This window comes from Haliotis rufescens, unplaced genomic scaffold (assembly GCF_023055435.1).
Source record: "Haliotis rufescens isolate VD_foot unplaced genomic scaffold, xgHalRufe1.0.p SCAF_4, whole genome shotgun sequence".
Lineage (NCBI taxonomy): Eukaryota > Metazoa > Mollusca > Gastropoda > Lepetellida > Haliotidae > Haliotis > Haliotis rufescens.
In genome coordinates, this window is record NW_025964112.1 from 44963801 (window position 1) to 44983661 (window position 19861).

Genomic DNA, 19861 nt, shown 5'->3' on the forward strand with positions numbered 1-19861 from the left:
TTGTGTGATGTGAGTTGTTTGAGACTGAGTTTCTGTGTACTAACTGAAGGTAGGGGACAGGGTGGGCAAGTCGTCTGAGATGCAGCCATTCGCTGCGCCAGAATACCATGATAGTGTATTCCACTCCCGGATTACCCCCAACCCCCCATTATAATTCTGGGTTTGTCAGCACCATACTCGGGCTGGTGGGTTTCAATTAAAAGTTGCCAACATCTGGGACCTGCCCCACTTTCCTCCAAAATCAAGCTGAGATGCTGTGATATAACTGGAACACTGTTCAAAGCGTGTTAAATCCAACTCACTGCTGTAGGATAATCATTTACTGTTTGAAATAAATCATACAATCTGTACAAACATATAAAAAATGTCATGATTGAAGGACTTGAGGCGAGGTGAAATAGGCTTTAATCTGGCATTCAAGTTACTGTACTAGATAGTGACAAGCATGTGTGGCTGCTTGTAGTTGACTGATGCCATTTTTACAGTGCTAGCCCACCAAAGCTACCATGCCACAGTTTAACAAGAATACCTCACTCAGACAGTGACCTTCCACACCCCGGGCAGATGCTATATCCTCTACACTATGGAAGCTGTCAAACAGGACTTCGAATTGGCCCTGTGTCCAGCGCCCCTTTAAGAGTGGCCATGTAACATGTTTATCAGATGTTTCCGGATGATTGTATGTCTTGAAGTGCTGACTGAAAAACTTATTCAGTCTCAAATAAAATTTCTCTGCTCGCCACACCCCCCACCAAAATTCACACAAATCTGCTGGCCCGAGACTACTAAATCTGCTGAAGACAAGGACAAAAATCCAATGATGGTAGCCCTTCTTGATTTGAGGGCTGTAATGCTGAAAGGGTTTTCAATGCTTTAATTTTTCACACAAGTGAAGTAAGGTTTATGCTTGTCCCCTGGACTAGTCTTAAAAAACTGAATTTCTGAGGCAGTGACAGACATATAGGCTGTCCTTCATGGGGTTTGAGATATACATCTTATTATCTGTTTGAGATATAACCCAGACACCACAAATGTTGATGGGACAAGGGATGACTATTGTAAAATGTTGACCTATAACCATTTGGGCCACAATCTGGACAAAGGACAGTAGTGAATTATTTTCAAGTTTGTGACAATCCTTACTAATACATGTTGAACATTCAATACTCTGCGAGATTGTCAGAAACTTGAGTTTCACTGGAAAGCTGCATAAGTTACCTCCACAGGGAGATCAACTCTTCATTAAATAGTACAGACATTGCTGCAACAGTAACTTCTGTGTTCAGCTCTCTCAACAATTTGTATGGACAAATAACCTTTCTGTCTAGCAGAAAGTAACACATACTGATAATGCCATGAGTATTTCTGTGATTTCATGTAAACATAATGTTATATATTTTCTTGTTTAAGGGTTTTGGGTGTTTCTCTGGGTGCCTATGACCATGGCCATTAAACCAACACGAGTTATCTCCCTTGAATAAGCAATGTTGTGTTTCATTTCACCATAGACCTTATAATATACGGTTTCTGATTTCACCCAAGAACTACTGGTCTGAGTTGTTTCCAACTGTTGGTCATATAATTGACAATCTAGGACTCATAAACACTATTTATGTAGTACCTGCATATTCAGTCAGCTGGGATAGAAATTTCGACATAGTAGTTCTCAAATGAGTATTGCTTGCAGGAGTCTGAATTAATGCTGGTTTTATAGTTTTAGCCCATTGAGGTACCATGCCTCTAACATGAATACCCTACCCAGACCAGTCTTTGTTTTATCTCCTTAATGCCAAGCACCAGACAGGGAAACAGCAAGTACCATCTTGGTTTGAGGCCAAGCGCTCTACAGGCAAACGCTCTATCCACTAGACCACAGAGGTGACTAGTAGAAAATAGATTTGTTTGATGTTTAACACAACACATGATGGCAGCCTGTAATTAATCTATACCAGACAACTAGTGATTGATCATATGAGCAACATCATTGGGGCATGATGACATATAATCAACCAAGTCACTCAGTCGCCTCTTACATGATTTTTCTGTTTTTCATAATAATCAAGAATAACATTTTCCATTTATCCTTGTGAAATAATAACATGACTCTCATCTATATATAAATACTATGTATTAAGACTATATACAGGTTCGAGTACATGCAGCATTTCCATGTCATCTCCGTGACTTGCATAATCGTTGACGCATTACAAAACTCCAAATATTACTAAACAAAATTGTTTCAGTCATATTTCTAGACTAAATGGTTCATTCTGGTATGTTGTTTAAACCATACAAGCTCCGGATTGAACATCATCACAAATCATCAAAACATCATCACAAGTTCTTCCACTGCCATCATTGTGTCGGTTCTTCACCACTTGGTTGAAATTGTTTTGGAAGGCGGAGGCCAACCAAATTAGCACTTGACTCTATGTCTCGCTCTCCATGACCCTTGTACTGTGCACTGAGTTCCTGAAAATAAAGACTACATAATGATATGACAGGTGAAATAGGGTTTCACAGCATCTTGAGTTAAAGATTATTGCACATACATAAGCGACGTGCATGCACATGTGTGTCTGGCTGCATGTAGTAGTTTGGACTAATGCCGGTCTGATGGTGCCAGCCACTGAGATACCATGCCACAGTTTAACTTGGATACCCCACTCAGACACAGTATACTGATTACGACCTGAACAGTCCTTGTTTTAACCCCTTAATGCTGAGCGCAGGCAGGGTAAGAACATGTAAAGTCTTTAAACGTCTATAGGTATGGCGTGGCAAAGGGATCAAACCGCCGACCTCCCGCTCTCCTCGCAAACACTCTATATCGACTAGACAATGGAATATTTCTTGTTTGTTCCAATCATGTTTATAGTTATTCATTTGATGAGCTGCAGTAAACTCAGCACTGAATCTGCTGTCAAGACACAAGTTAACTGGAGATGTTTGCATGTACTTGCATGTGATTTCCTGGAAGCTTCTCAAGTTTTACTACCTCAAACTTCCCATCTGAAAAGACCCGTGAAGATTCCGGGGGAGAATAGGTCTTCAGCAACCCATGCTTGCCGTAAAAGGTGACTATGCTTGTCGCAAAAGGCGACTAATGGGATCGGGTGGTCAGGCTCGCTGACTTGGTTGATGCATGTCACCGTATCCCAATTGCGTGGATCGATGCTCATGATATTAATCACTGGATTGTCTGGTCCAGGCTCGATTATTTACAGACCGCCGTCATATAGCTGGAATATTGCTGAGTGCGGCGTTAAACAACAAACCAACCAACCAACCCATCTGAAAACAATACAATTATTCAAGTTTCAGGACTGTACAGTGGGTGAATGAGTGAGTGAATGATGTTTATCACCAAGGGACATGGGTATGGAGCTGATAAACCGGGATTCAAACTCATGATGATATGTTTCTGGCCTGACCAAGGGACGCAACACTGCACAGCGAAATTGCACCGCCTTGGATGACTGGGCCACCTGAGCCCCCATAACTGGAAAGGGTAAGTTGACATTAAAAAGACTCCGAGTGAGTGAATATTTCACACTGCAGACCACAAAATTCCAACAATTTCTTGGCAAACCATAAAGAATCCAGTAAGTGACTAATACACAGGGGTTGACAGCAGGAACAACAATTATTCTGTCAGTCAGGTCAAAGCAAACACAAATAGCCAGGTCGCACATTGCCACCTCCTGCTCCTTATTTTAGTAGGTTGTTACAACAAGCATTGGACAAGGATGGTCAGGGCATATGAAACCAGGGGTCCAGAGGATCTCCAATGACTAATTTCAAGGGTCCTTTCAGGAAATATGAAGGTCCTGTAAACCCCAGTTAACTACACCATAGTAAGCTCAGCCAATATTAGGTTACACGAAAGACTAATAGCTGCAGACAAAATCTCAAAAAGACATGATCAGGTCAGTACATGATGTAGTATACAGGCATATAGGACTTATGCATGGTTGGCAATAAAATTTACAAATTTACTACTTTTCACAAAAACTCTTATGATATGACCCAGGCAACTGATATACCATCAAACCTAACACAGATGCAAATGTAGTCCTGCACCATGACTGAGGAATATTTGTATTTCATGAAAACAAAACTAATCTTGATATATATACAAAAGCAAGTCTAGCCAGCTCTGTTCCAACTATGAACTCAACCTCAGGAAAATTATTTGTTTTAGTTTAGAGGAGAGAAATGTATTGTGTTATAAGAGATTTCATAGACTACATGTTAGTCTCATACAATTTACCCATAAAGTATGGATGAATCATACATTTAGTAGGGCTACGTTTGTCTCAAATCTAACATATTAACTCTAGTCTGTGCCAAAAAACCCATCGCTATATGGCTGAAATAATGCCAGTGAGGCGTTAACTTTTAACTCACTCACTGTGCCAAAAACATTTGTGTCTACTTGCCTGAAATTGTCTCTTGGCATCAGTTTCAGAAGATTTTAGTGTAAATACATGGATTATTTGTAGTTGAGCATACCAGACCAAACAAAGTTAACTAGATTCAAGCCTTGGACCTGTTGCTGAACTCAAAGACAGTAACTCTGGTGTGTAAAGTCAAATGAGCCATGCAACCTAGGAATTGAAAGCGTTACTAATCTTGTTACTCAAAAGGTTCTAGTTGTAGAACATGCTTGCCTCATGTTTACGCCTGCTGTGCAGTAGGGAGAGATAGGTGGCTCCCATATGCTGCATCTCACTCTGGCCACGGCATATCTTCTCACTTGTCACCTGATGTGTGCGAAACTGATCCTTCATGTAGGAAAGAACTGGAGCATCCTGAAAGGTAAATAAACATTCAGAAATATCATGAAAAGCAGTGCAGCATGATAAGTACAACTCTTGCGTTAAGTGTAAAAAATTAGACCAATCCTGCAGATGTATGGGATGGCCAGCTTTGAATTTCTAAAAATACCATTTTTATGCTAGAAACCTAAACTGAACATGCTGAAAGGCCTTTGACCTTCACATACCACCATTTATCTAGCCTTATTGCCTTTGGACTTCAGAAGCTGAAATGTGTGTATATAATCCCTAAAATGAGGTCTCTAAAACATGCTCACAGAAATCTGATCAAATTTTAGAAATCTCCCATCACCACATCATTACTCAGACATATCTGTATGTATCGTTACATACTTTGTATAAAATGATATTCAGTAAGTATGTGCTCTCCTAGATCACATATATCCCTTTTTCATATCATAACTTTGGCCAAGCTATACATACTTAAAACTTAATTTCACTGCAATTTCAACATCTTGTTTTGAAACTGTGCCTTCCAATATTACCGTGGTAGTCTGCCATTAAGAATATGTAATTTTGGCCCTCTATGGCCAGATATGTATCATCTAAAGAACATGCAGTGAGGATGTCTTTGTGTCAAAATTTAATATATTTCTTATGGCTGTTTTTTCTTTTTGTGACTTTTCAGATAAAATAATATTACAGCAACATTTAAGTGAGCTACAAAGTCTTGTGGTGTCTTTTTCTGATCTTGATTCTAATGTTTTCTTGTGTTTTCTGAGCATAGAAAATGGGGAAAGGTAGCTGTTGCCCATAATAACTACTAAGTCACAAACTGTTGTGATTATATTCAAGTCTTTACAAGGAATTTAGAAGTCAGAAGAACATGAAACTTTTTGTGGATAACATTTTTTTTTACTGTTCCATTTTTCCATGTTCTGCCATCTACTGATATTGTTTATATTGGGGACCAGGGGAAGAAATTTTCTTCCAGAATCCCTTTGCTAGCCTTAGAGGTGCTTTAAGCTCTTAACTTTTATAAAAATACATTTCCAAAGGTAAATGGTTTTGTTTGTTTGTTGTTTAACGCAGCACTCAGCAATATTACAGCTATAAGACATCGGTCTGCAAACAATCGAGTGTGAACCAGACAATCCAGTGAGAAGACATCATGGGTATCGAACCATGCAATTAGGACAGCATCTACAGGCCTACAAAAATGACACAATCATATCTCCCCTTATGTTGTCGAGTTTACGTTTGAACTTTAAAATTTAAATTTGTCACAACACTGTCTAGTTCACAGGAATCCATGTGATTAAAGAGAGAATAAAGCCATTTACAAGTTAAATTCCAGACATTACTTTAGCATAAATCCTGTGCAATTCACGTAAAAGCTGCCTGTACAAATTAATGTTGACAGACGCCATGTTGCAAGTTGCAAGTGCTCGATTTTCGCTCACCTTTGTTAGGAATAGTGGACGAAACGAAATATATAATATATTTATATTTTAAGGGAATAATAAACGTCCATCCAAAAAGACAAACTGTTCCATTTCAAATCATTCGATAAATATTATCTCGTTCATGCGGGATGTTTTATGTCTTTTGAAATTAATTTGCAAAGGGCATGTGATCGTAATTCGTTCTAGGAAACATATTTTAACGTATCGAAGTCTCGTCTCGCGATAGTGTTTTCAAAATGGCAGCCAAGGGAAGTAATGAGAGCTGTGTATGAGTAACAGATTATCATAAACGTAAGAATCTTAAAATAGAAAGATGGCCGAAGCTCCACAAGAAGGCTCTAAACTGTCAGATCTCTTTGAGGAAATTTGGAAAATCTTCATCTTCGTTGACACTTGTGACGAACCGCTTGCAGACGACAAAGTCCAGGTGATAAGAATAGCATGTTGTACAGCGATATATACATAGGGCCTACTAGGGAATGATTTAGGCCATTGAACCCAAAATGTCAGTCGATAATTTTAAATAGTTAGTCTCGTTAGGTTACCGTCTTACTATGATTCACCATGATTTATGATGTGTATATATATATCCCAAAAAATCTCAGGATAATCTATTTATCTATTGTCTCACTGTCTGTCGTTAGAAGCTGTGGTTGGCATTCTAGAAGATGATATTGATTGTATTAAGAACAAATTTTAACGATAAACAGTGTGACAACTTGTTCATGTACACGCTTGTGTCAAATGAGACAAGGATGTAATGAAATGACTCTCCTTGTTACTACAATCAACTCACAGAGATGCACACACAACTTAGAAGATCCATGATCCACAACATGAACAGTGATGACCAGAATGAAAAAGTCACTGAATATTTCACATAACAAACGAAAAAGTTACAATTGAGATTTCTGTAACATTTTAACAAGACCCACAACCATTATAACAAAATGTTCTTGTTTGAACTTCTGACTTCTTTTAGGTTTTTCCTTCCAAATAAACAGGCTAGACGAACTCACCTACTTACTTAAGGGGAAACAACACTCCAACTTTTTGTCGTCTAGCCGATGCCGTTATACTTATCCCGCATAATCACCAGATGCCAATTAGCGTCAGGGACAAAACAAACTTGGCTTTAGACCAACGAGGGTGCAGTGGGAGGCCATCGTTGACAGTGAGGGGGAATCCCCTTGAATCACCCCCAGGATGATGCTTGCTATGACAATAAAGTTCATATCATATACTCAAAACAGCAACAACCCTTATTTTTCATGCAAACTGCATATAATGCATCAATTACAACTCCCTTCGTGTCATCCATGTTTCATGGTATAACGCTCAAATACAAACATCATTCTGCTAACCTGTGTATTTGTCACCATTCACTTGATGTTCAGTTAATGACTTTATTATAGGTATAATTACTGGTAGAACCACTCAGATTACCTGACAAAGACTATAAGTTGGAGTGTTGTTTCCCTTTTACCATGATCAACATATAAGATTCAGTTGACAATCAACAATCAACATGACAATCAACACATCATCATGACATCATAGCTGAGTTGAACTAGCTGTCTTTTATTCTTTAATATATCACTGGCATCTGATATAATATAAATAAAATAACAATTAGTTGATACATATTTCAAAATTGCAATCATGGTTATGTAGTTTTTTTCTGAACTAATGTAAATGCCAATAATGTAAAAGTCGTTGACATTTAATTATGTTAATGAATGACTTACATTTCACTCACACAAGAGGAAACAGTTCAAACAAATGACTTGCAATCATGCTGATGTACATTTAAGAATACTGTCTACTGAAAATTAATAATAACTTGATGAAAAGGATTATGCGACATGTGTCACGGAAAATCCCACTTCAAACTTAGGTAATCAACCAATAATGTTCTTTAAAAAAATGTTCTTACACTTTAGTTGGTCAAATGCAAACATCATTCTGCTAACCTTATTGTCTGTCAAACCAAGAGCTTGCACAGGTATTGTCCATTTGTTAGCTGCCAGTTGTTTATAAGTCTAATATTAATGTGTCTAAACTGATATACATGATCTTAGGTCTGGTTTCTTTTTTCAACCTCAAACTGTAGGTTCTCCGCTTAAAAAGATTGTGATACATGTCAAAGTTAAAAAAACATTTGTTCCAATGACCACGATAAGACCAAACAAGTCATTGTTGTCAAACACACAATGGGATCTCATAACTTGTCTTGCAGGATAAAATATATTTTGGTGTCCAGAAGTGTGAGAAAGCTGTGCACATGACAAATGAATTGTCCCTCTTCAGCGACAATGAAAGCCTTGATGAAGTAGCTTCTTCTGAATTGAAGTAAGTTGTTGCAAATATTTCCATTTATTACGTTGCTCATGCTTAGTGTGCATCAACAAAATGCTTGAGTTCTTAATAACTTTTTTTTCTAATCTTTTTTCTTTTTCGATTGGTGCATTTCATGCATATAGGCAGTGGGAAAGCCTCGTGGTTGCCATGGTTACAGTGTTGGCATGACAAACCATATATGGCATAGACCAAATGTATTCATTTCCGACCTGAGTTCATTTCTGGTATCCCCAATGTCCCCAAAGATGGGTTAATGATTGGTGGGGGGCGCTGGGGTAGCCTATTTGTCGAAGAGTCAGCCAGTCGGACCCGGGTTCAATTCCCCACATCGGTACAATGTGTAAAACCCATTTCTGGTGTCCCTGCCATGATATTGCTGGAATATTGCTAAAAGCAGCGTAAAACCATACTCTCTAACTCATTCAGTACTGGTGGTACCGTATTCGGCGTATTAAGTCCTCGTCAATAAGTGTTGGAGTATATCATGTATATTATTGCCTAGTAACTATTATATAAACGTTTGACATACATCATGTACATCAATGTTTGAACAACTTTGTTGTCTACCACTAGATCTCCAACAACATTTTTAACTTGTGAATGGTTTTGATAACTGCCCCTTTGTCAATTTTCTAAGCTCACAGATCGCTTGTTACAATGAGTAGGGTATGTTGAATATTTAACTTGTTATGTATGGTTTTAATAACTGCCCCTTTGTCAATTTTCAAGGCTCACAAATTGCTTATTACACTGAAATCGGTATGTTGAAACTATTTCCTTTCATTAACAAATTACTGATTTTGATATCTTCAGCATCTGAATGAAGTAATACACTGAACATCATGAACATACCAACACCTTATCTTGGTCACTGGAATTTTCCCTTTTCAGATACATGTTACTACCAGCCTTATTAGGTTTCTTCACATATCAGACAACTAGAGCAGAAAGACTTCCGCTCGTCAAGAAGGCTCGGGTATGGTTCTAACTTTATATTCCCCTAGTTTTGAGGAGCAATATATTGGTTGTTTAACAGCATTGGTTCAGGGATAAAATTGATCCTTAAGTCTCTGTGGTGTAGTGGATAGAGTGTCTGTCTGGAGAACTAAAGGTTGATGGATTAATCCCTCTCCATGTCATACCGAAAGATGTTAAACGATTGTACTGTACTTGTTACCCTGCCTGGTGTTCTGATTTAAGGGGATAAGCCAACCATTGGTTTGGTTGGATGCAGTAAACTGTGTCTGAGTGGGGTATTCATGTTAAACTGCGGCATGGTAAATCGGGGGATAGCACTTTAAAACTGGTATAAGTCCGTACAAGCAACCACACAAACCCTATTTTTCCTCTCTTCACATACAATTAGCCCTCAGCAACCTGTTTGTGGTACAGGGCAGGCCTCTTATCTATTTATCGATGGCATTGACCATTGGTCCTTCATCACTGGTTTATCTGGTCCAGACTCGAGTATTTTCAGCCCAGTATTATCATGATGATGTAGCTGGAATATTACTGAGTGCTGCGTCAAACACTATTGAGCATGTTTTTCATCATTGTTCAAATATCAAGTTTGGGATAATTTTTCACTCAGATGTGTACATGATTATACTGGGTATAAAAAAACAATGTGTTATTTCACATACATGTATTATTCTGTAAAGGGAGATTCAGATAGCAATAATTTAGTCTCATTTGTTAAATCTGATTTTCTTGCAGTTTAACAATTTAACCTATTATAATTTGCATACACCTTTGTTTTCTTTGACATGTAAATGTGCAGTCAGCATGTTCAGCATAATAATAAATAGAGTTTATCAGATATTCTTTTTTCACTTCTCCTTTTTTAGGGTCAGTTAATAAGGGGTTTATCCAGCATTCTTTTCTAAGTGCCCATGGCAGGCAAACTGATTATTTTGTTCAAAACGTTTTTGTTTTCCTTAACTAGGATGTATTTTAACATTTCGTTTAGTGAGATAATGTGAAACTATGCATTTAGGCCTCATCCAGTTTATTTGCCCTGTTGTTAGTGGTATACAAGTTACTTCCACAAAGCCAGAACGTTAGTTTTAACTATATTCACTTAAATTGGGATTTATTAATTCAAATTTGGGAAGTTTTACTGACATTTACCAGACTTGGGGCCTGAATATCTGCCCTTGAGCAGGTCTAGATTAATCCCTGTATGATCCAGAAACCAATTAAGCCTTGCCTTAAATGTTTAGGTATTTCATTTTACAGCTGTTCTTCACGGACTACATGCGACTCTGTAAGAACTATGAAGTGACTGACATTGATGTGGCCTGTGTTGATGAAGATGGGGATGATGCCGCCACAGCCATGGGTCTTGTAGCACCAAGGTTTGTTTGTTGTTTAACGCCACACACTGCAGTATTCCAGCTATATGACGGTGGTCTATAAATCCAGTGATTGACATTATGAGGATCGATCTACGAAACCGGGATACGATGACATGCATCAACCAAGTCAGCGAGCCTGACCACCCGATCCTGTCAGTCGCCTCTTACAACAAGCAGGGGTTGCTGAAGACTTATTCTACCCAGGATCATCTCAGGTTTTAGCACCAAGGTGATGACCCCATCATGGTCCTCACAGTATCACTGAATTGGGCAACTGCGTCCTTGTTTTCAGGATTGTATTTGTCTTTGTTTGTTTGTTGTTTATTGGCGCACACAATGTCCAGTGATTGACGTGATGAACAACTTACACAATAGGGGTACAGTGACATGCATCAACCAAGTCAGCGAGCCTGACCACCCAATCCCGTTAGTCACCTCTTTCGAAAAGCATGGGTTGCCGAAGACCAATTTCAAAACCAGATCCCCACGGGGATTCAGGATGTTAAGAACAATCAAATATATATGGTCATGTTCTTCCAAAGTTAAAAACCTTGATAACCATGTGATAGCTCAGTGTAGGTGGACACAGCAGTGCTACTCTGAAAACATATAACAATTCTTGTTTGATTACCAAAAACATTTTCAAACATTCATGTAATATGAGATAGTACAGATGTGAAATTTCTAACTGGCGTCATCTAATTCATAACTATTTTTAAGATAGAAAATTAGGCTGGTTTGGCAGCAGTGAAACTGTTAAAGGTGCCAGTCTGTACTAGAACGTTTTATTCAGGGGTATGGACATGCGGATGATGGCGAGTACGCGGCAGTCGAAGATTGAGCAGTTCCGGAAGAAGAAGGAGATGGAGAAGAGGATGAAGGAGTTGCATGAGCTGATGGAGAAGGAGTCCGTAGAGGAAGAAGTCAAGGTGAGACAGGGTAGAATAATGACAGACTGGGGCGGTAGGTAGCCTAGTGGTTAAAGCGTTTGCCTGTCATGATATATCAATTCTGCCTTGTGTACACATGTCTATCAATTCTGCCTTGTGTACACTTATATATGAATTCTGCCTTGTGTACACTTGTATATCAAATCTGCCTTGTGTACACATGTATATCAATTCTGCCTTGTGTACACATGTATATCAATTCTGCCTTGTGTACACTTGTATATCAAATCTGCCTTGTGTACACATGTATATCAATTCTGCCTTGTGTACACATGTATATCAATTCTGCCTGTGCAGATGTATATATATTCTGCCTTGTGTACACATGTATATCAATTCTGCCTTGTGTACACATGTATATCAATTCTGCCTGTGCAGATGTATATCAATTCTGACTCATGCATATTGGTATGAAGACTGCCTCCTGTTCCAGAGAGAGTACTACACTACAATGTTAAAGCAGTGGGTGTCTCGCAGTATGGAGGAGATTGACAGTATTAACAGTAAGTCATAGTCCCACTACCCTCTCTATGACCTTCTACACTAACATTGATCATTTCACATGATGTCATCCAGATGTGACCGCCTCTGTGGTCTAGTGGTAGGGCGTCCGCCCGGAGAGTGGAAGGTCCAGGGTTCAATCCCTGGCTGCTTCACACCAAAAGATGTCAAAAGATGGTACTTGTTGTTACTCTGCCTGGCGCTCGGCATTAAGAGGCTAAAACAAGGGCTGGTCGGCTCTGAATCAGTATACTGTGTCTGAGTGGGGTATTCATGTTAAGCTGCCTCATGGTATCTCAAGGGGCTAGTACTATAAAATCAGCAACAGTCTGTAGTATAGGCTAGTATACTAGTATAAGCCGCCACTAACACACACACACACAATATGCATGCACGTCGCTATGTAAGTGCAATAATCTTGGACGCGACGTTGAACCCAATTTCACCTCACCTCATCAAGATTCTAGAGCTGGCCTGAGTGTTAGGAACATGGGGTTACTGTATGACCTGCGTATGTGTTGACTGGATTGACTAATACATCTTTCATATTCACTCATAAGTGCAGGGTGCATAGTTAAACAAACAGTGAGGTGTGGCCCAGTCGTCTAAGGCACTACAGTTCACTGTGCAGGGTTGCGTCCCTTTGTCACGCCAGAAATCTGTGCACGTGGGTTTGAATCCTGGTTAGTCCCGATTATGTTTCTAGGCCTGTCACCACCATACCCGTGCTCCTGTGTATCACTTGCATCACATCGGGCTTTCCTCCCACACTAAGCTGACATGCTGTGACATAACTGGAACTCTCACACTCACTCAATAATTGAGTTCAAACACTGTTTACAATTTCTTTTAACATGGTCTTTTTCAGCCGAAATTCCTATATTAGAACACATGGCAAGGATGAAGGCAGAGCAGAAGAAGCATCCAAATGACCACAAGAATGAGCATCCTCCAAAGAAACAAGCAAAAGTAAGAGACTGCCCATTTATTGGGAAGGGGAGGAGGGGGGGTGGGGTGGGGGGGGGGGGGGGGGGTTTGGCCTGGTGTGATGAGACAGTTCTAATTTATTAAATAAAAACATTATCATCGGATCATATAGGTTTTCAGACATCATACCTTTTCGAGTGGCCATGTTTATCGCGATGACTTGCAGTTTAACGGGAGGTGTAGCATCACACAGGAAATGTAAATCCTTTGATGATGGCTTGTTCTAAAGAGAAAGTTGAATGAGATGTTTTACAGTTGTTGATGTGATTAGAGAGAACACTACGAATGTTTCTTAAGCGTCCAAAGAGCCATAACACCGGGATAATGAACATTATTTAGGGTCTGGTCATTTATTATTGGGAGGGGTCAATGTATACACGATACCTGTATTTGACAGGGAGGGGGAATGTTACATACAGTGGGGGGGGCGGGCAGCAACATATGATACAGTCCCAAGACCAATTGTGCACCCCCCACCTTAATAAATGACCAGTATGACCCTTCCTTTGCATGGTTGTAGTAAAGGTAAACCAGTGGTAATCATGGTGATGTGGATTTAGAATAATAGTATTGAAATATTGACTCAATCTCATTAAAATCAGACCTTAGTTCTCGCTACTGCTAAACAAAGATCTGAAGACATCCCATCCCAATAGGCCAATACCCTGTCATACTCCTGTTTATAGAGTATATTGTACTGTAAAGTGAATGATGAGGTTGTTATTACAATTGGTCTGTAATATCAAACGTAATACTTTTGATGTGAAATACTGACATCAACATCCGTCATGAGGCTTTCTCGAATTCCATATTCCATATTCCATATTCCATATTCCATATTCCATATTCCATATTCCATATTCCATATTCCATATTCACAAGGTTTGCCAGCAGCAGATCCATGGTCGTTGGTTTTCGTCAAAGTGTAAACGTCTGATACATGCATCACTTCAGGCTTTCATCCCACATCAAGCTGACACGCCGTGATACAACTGCAAGACTGTTCAAAGCGGCGTTAAACCCAACTCACTCATTCACTCACGTATCTGCATTGGATACAAGAAAAATTCAGTAATTTGTTTCTCAACCATTCCATCCGTTCATCTCGACCTAACAATGTATTTGGTTTGGGAAAAAACACCAGACTCATTGTACAAGTTGAAGGTGTGTGACAGTTAGGCACACCCCCTCGACAAAGCTGTATTTTTTGGAAAACAAGTGTGCACAGTACTCAAGGAAATATGGTATTTTATTTTCCAGCCTTTCCGTCCATTCATATTAACCAAAGACATGGTGCAGAAGCAGGTGTTCGGTGCCGGCTACTCAGCATTGCCTACTTACACCATTGAAGAGTTCTACGAGCAGAAGCTGGCTGATGGCACATTCCACCCACCAACATCGGGGATGGGGAAGTAAGTTGAGATGTTAAGTTATGCACCCCGATTACTGCCAGTGAGTATAACAGCAAGCAAGCAAGTGTTGTTATATTTTGGCTGGACTAATGAGTGTATGCATAGTCCAATCAAAATCGCATTGCTAATCCGGTTCGTAAACTGCCGTGCAGATTTTGGTCGATTGCAGGATTTGCAAAGCATGTGTACTGCCAACTCAACGTCAACAGATTTGATTTGATGCACTTTGTGAAGTAAGACCTGTTTTATGACAATATAGATTTTGTTAGTGATATGAGAGGTGGAATCAGATTGGTCAATAGGAGGGACGTAGAAGGGACATAACTTGTAATAGCCACTGGTGACGCTACGATCGAGCCCAGAAATTACAGTCTAGTTCAGCAAGTGTGGAAACTGGACTTTTTGCGGTCAGTTAACTCCCTTGCCTTGGAAAGATGGACCCTTGGTGTGGAATTGTGATAATGGTGGTTTCTTGTTTCAACTGAAACAAGATGCAATTTGTTCTTATTTTGCAATTTTTCAATATTTATAATGTCTGAATGGGGGCAGGTAACATTGAGGATGGGCAGCAACAATTATGGGTCACCTGCTTGACTTCCTTGTTGGGTCTAAAATTATTTCAAACACTGCTGAGTGCGGAGTTAAACAAAGAAAAAAGCAACAAACAAACAAACTATTCAGTACAAAAAGCTCCCTGTGTCTGTAGCATGAGTCTCCAGGACCGGGTGGCTGACCCTGAAGCTGCAGCAGCAGAGGAAGAGAAGTACTGGGCAGAGGAAGAACGGAAGGTGGAGACAGACCAACCCGAGGAGCTGCAGAGGAAGAGAGAGCTGGATGACTGGAAAGATGGTGAGTTGTGTTAATAGAGGGGAATGGTGACCCCTATGGTCTAAGGGCCAATTGACGGTGCCAAATGCGCCATAATAATTGTTTAAGCTTCACCTCAACATTTGGCTATGCTACATATAGCTGTGTGAGTGATGTACCATCATTGGCTGTGCAGAGTTATTCCCCTTAGAAGTCAGGATCTTGCTGATATCACTGTGAGTGAGGTTAAGTTTTACACAGCTTTTAAGTAACAGTATTCAAGTTATGGGATGGCGTGTCAGCTTAATGAGGGAGGAAAGCCCAAAGTGATGCAGGTCTCAAACTTTTAACTCTTGTGAAACCAACAAGCAAGAGTATGCTGCTGACAAATCTAGAAACAAAATCTGGGCGAACAAGGATTCAAACCCACAATCATAAGTTTCTGGTGTGCCCAAGGGACATAACTATGTTCAGGTGACTGGGCAGCCTGTGCCCCTTCCAATCACAGATTCAACCTAATTATCCCATGATACTGTTACTGTTAGAGAAAACCAACATAAATTAATTTGAGTTAAACACAACATTTTGATAGCAACAACCTCTTGTTAGCCTGGCCATGTGGAAGTTCATGCAAAATCAGAACAAATAAAGTATTGATCATGATAAGTATGATATGATGACTTAAGTATCACCATATGTGTGATATCAGGACTTTAGTATCGCAATATGTATGATATGACTTAAATATCATATGTATTGATATGTGAGGTAGACTAATTTTGCGCTGGTATCAAATAGAACATAAACATACATGGGATTGAGCATTAATTTCACTTGTTCAACTTTCATTGACATCCTCTCATCACCAACCCGTGAAGATTCCGGGGTAGAATAGGTCTTCAGCAACCCATGCTTGCCGTAAAAGGTGACTATGCTTGTCGTAAAAGGCGACTAACGGGATTGGGTGGTCAGGCTCGCTGACTTGGTTGATCATGTTGATGCATGTCATCGATCCCAATTGTGTGGATCGATGCTCATGATATTAATCACTGGATTGTTTGGTCCAGACTCGATTATTTACAGACCGCCGTCATATAGCTGGAATATTGCTGAGTGCGGCGTTTAACAACAAAACAACCAATCATTGACATCCTTACTTGTTTGTTCATAAATATTATTGTGATCTAAACATGAAGTTTATGTTATCAATCCCACATTTGAAGTTTCATTCATATACTAGTGGACTTACGGGGGATCTCAGAATCCTTTGCTTTCTGCTGTGGTACTCCAGCATGTTGAGTCGATGCTAAGTCACATGACTTTCATGCATAATTTCAAACACTATGCTATTGAACAGAACATATTGTGGCAGGGTATATCGATCGTATTTTGATTTGTCCATGAGAATAAGCTTCCTTCTTGTTACAGGGAATATCGATGACTTATACATATACGATAACATACACTGGAAATAAAAACTCAATCAACTTGACAAGATGTGTTTTTGTGCTTGAGTCCATTATGAAACGTATCAAATGAGATTCAGACCTGAACAATGATATTGTGTTTGATTGTCTCATGCCTTAATACTAAATACACAGAACAACCTGATTTGATTGTTGTGGCCAATTTGCCAAATATTACAAAAATTTAATATGCATTTTTTTAAGTGTTTTTTTTTAAAATTTCAGATCATAGGCGTGGATGGGGAAATAGGAAAAATATGTTGTGAGGTTGTGAAAAATATGTTCACGTTGACAACGAAAGTTCACTCAGGCAATCATGTGAAGTTTTTGGTATCTGACAGTGGTGGACATGGAAAGTGGAGTTGAGAGTGGACAATGTAGCTGCATGAAAATGATTGGTGATGTTTCAAGAAATACAGAGTTGTCTCCCCTTGTTGCTCGATCGGGAGACATCTTACAACTCATTAATTGTGTTTCAATTGCATATGGAACAGATGACAAACATGAAAGGTCAAGTGTGAATATAGAAGTGTAATTGTAGAACTGTCTCTGAGAAAATTCACAGAACCATTGAGATATGTGTGTACTGGAATACAAGTGAGTGGTGCTGGTTATATTCTCCGCAGACGTTATGCTCAAAGAAATAAAAATTGATTGTAGATTCTTGAACTGTTCATGTCTATTGAGCCATTTCAACAAACAGATTTTAGTAACATGATATTTTGAGAGTAATGCAATTCAATCTTAATTAAAATCAGACGATGATCTGAGGATATTCCATTACAGGTCATGTCAGAACGAATTCCGGGGTAGAATAGGTCTTCAGCAACCCATGCTTGCCGTAAAAGGTGACTATGCTTGTCGTAAAAGGCGACTAACGGGATTGGGTGGTCAGGCTCACTGACTTGGTTGATTCATGTCATCGTTTCCCAATTGCGTGGATCGATGCTCATGATATTAATCACTGGATTGTCTGGTCCAGACTTGATTATTTACAGACCACCATCATATAAGTGGAATATTGCTGAGTGCGGCGTTAAACAACAAACCAACCAACCATGTCAGAACGACCGTTCATTCGAGCAATCAGTGAGATCGTGAAAGTGAAAGTCCAAATGTGTTTTCTAATCATGGAAACATGAAAAGGGCTATATGACAGATTCAATGGGTTAATCATTTGAAATGGAAGAGACTTTCCAAAGTACTGCAATACAAATTCGGTGATTTATGACACATTCCAGAATTTCTTTTGTTCAAGTTTCAAATTTTGAGTCAAGAACTTTGTCTGGCTAATGTCACTTCCTGATAGTCCTTTCATTGGTAGGTCAAAGTTGGCGAAAGTGTGACCTGTAATAGGATGTTCTCAGATCCTTGTGTAGCAGTAGTGATCACAAAGATCTGATTTTTAAAGGGTTGATTACAACTCAAATCTGATGGCCTAGTGCAAAGATTACATTGTATTATTAGTTAAAAGGTCATTTTTCCTTCTTCATGTTGAATTGTGAAACAGGTTTCAAGTTTGTAGAGGGTCCAAAGAACATGTTTTTATTTATCTTGTACATTTATAGCTATCCTTATCAAAGAGCGTCTTGATGAAGTCATGTTTTCAACTGTACTGAAATGATACACCAACACCATGCTATCTCACACAGTTGTTTACAATACAAAACATGTAATAATATTAATATTATTAATATATTTCACAGGGAACAAGAAATTCTGTCAATTTGAAAGGAAACAAAAAGCTGTGTTTTTAATGTTTTACACTTTATCAGTTTTAGATAACCTTAAATTAGCATCCTCGTAGGGAGTCCGTTTGGTCCCTAGCAACCAAAGCAGGATGAGTGAGTGAGTGGTTTTACGTTGCTTTTTGCAATATTCCTGCATTATCGCGGCGATGGACACCAGAAATGGGCTTCACACATTGTACTCATGTGGGGAATCGAACCTAGGTCTTCGGCGTGATGAGCTTAGCCCGAAGCTGGATGAAAGAGGATTTAGTTGCTATCGTGTCAGTCAGTTATTTCACAGTATTGACCCTGTGTGGGTTCAGGGTCAGATGTCATCCCCAGCAGCCTGTTGGTGGTACGAGGCGACCTCTTGTAGTCAGGCTGGTCGGGTGGTCTGGTTCGTTGGCTTTGTTGATGCACATCATCGTATCCCAAGTGCGAAGATCAATGCTCATGTCACTCACTTGATTGTCTGTTTCAGACTCGATTATTTACCGATCGCCATCATATAGCTGTAATATTGCTGAGTGCTGTGTTAAGCAACAAACAAACAAGTGACATCATGGTGCACTGGTGAATTGTTTCAGTCTTCTTAGCTTTTCTGTTGTCTGCTGTCTGTTGTGAATTTTCAAATTACAAATGTGCATTGTTTTATGATTTCTTTTTATATTGGTGCTGTGTCAATGGCACTTTCATCTTTCAATATGACAACAAGGCAGCCGTTTCATTTCACTCAACAGTCTGTTTTCTTGTTTTAGCTTTTATTGTTTATTTTGTGAGAAAATAGGACAATCGAGGAGGAGGATTACTAATTGGCCTGTACTTACAATCATGGCAACGGGTGTTTTTGCATGAAGGTATGACTAAGTTTGAAATCCAGCTTGGATGTAATTTGGTTAATTGCTGATGATGCCATAACATATGGACTAATGTCATAATTGTCAGGATGAGAACAGCATTAAAATGTTACACACCTAGATAGGTAGATTAAGTATCTCTTGGCGTTTTGGGGGGTTATGCATGGTATGTACAGATCTCCTACT

The 19861-nt window shown here is 39.3% G+C and overlaps 2 protein-coding genes across 2 annotated transcripts; one reads left to right on the top strand and one right to left on the bottom strand.

Moving 5' to 3' along the window:
* Window positions 1–2111: 2111 nt before the first annotated feature.
* Window positions 2112–6292, bottom strand: LOC124152283 (protein FMC1 homolog). Its single transcript, XM_046525164.2, has 3 exons — window positions 6146–6292; window positions 4674–4814; window positions 2112–2472 (listed from the first exon to the last, which is right to left on the bottom strand). Exons 1-3 carry the CDS (start codon window positions 6209–6211, stop codon window positions 2356–2358), a joined length of 324 nt encoding a protein of 107 aa, XP_046381120.1. The 5' UTR covers window positions 6212–6292; the 3' UTR covers window positions 2112–2355.
* A 195-nt stretch (window positions 6293–6487) lies between these two features.
* LOC124152272 (immunoglobulin-binding protein 1-like) lies at window positions 6488–17747 on the top strand. Its single transcript, XM_046525151.2, has 10 exons — window positions 6488–6674; window positions 8487–8599; window positions 9500–9584; window positions 10847–10965; window positions 11759–11894; window positions 12349–12418; window positions 13285–13385; window positions 14664–14815; window positions 15522–15664; window positions 17314–17747. The coding sequence occupies exons 1-10, from the start codon at window positions 6561–6563 to the stop codon at window positions 17352–17354; spliced, it is 1074 nt and encodes a 357-aa protein (XP_046381107.1). The 5' UTR covers window positions 6488–6560; the 3' UTR covers window positions 17355–17747.
* The last annotated feature ends 2114 nt before the right edge of the window (window positions 17748–19861 follow it).

What these genes read in the sequence shown, in the direction of transcription:
- LOC124152283 (XM_046525164.2), bottom strand. Translation starts at nt 6,211, where the DNA reads ATGGCGTCTGTCAACATTAATTTGTACAGGCAGCTTTTACGTGAATTG. An exon ending in TGCACAGGATTTATGCTAAA is followed by an intron (nt 4,815 to 6,145) that starts GTAATGTCTGGA and finishes TTTACCTTTCAG; the next exon opens with GATGCTCCAGTTCTTTCCTA. An exon ending in ACAGCAGGCGTAAACATGAG is followed by an intron (nt 2,473 to 4,673) that starts GCAAGCATGTTC and finishes CTTTATTTTCAG; the next exon opens with GAACTCAGTGCACAGTACAA.
- LOC124152272 (XM_046525151.2), top strand. Translation starts at nt 6,561, where the DNA reads ATGGCCGAAGCTCCACAAGAAGGCTCTAAACTGTCAGATCTCTTTGAG. An exon ending in GGAGATTGACAGTATTAACA is followed by an intron (nt 12,419 to 13,284) that starts GTAAGTCATAGT and finishes GGTCTTTTTCAG; the next exon opens with CCGAAATTCCTATATTAGAA. An exon ending in CTCCAAAGAAACAAGCAAAA is followed by an intron (nt 13,386 to 14,663) that starts GTAAGAGACTGC and finishes TTTATTTTCCAG; the next exon opens with CCTTTCCGTCCATTCATATT.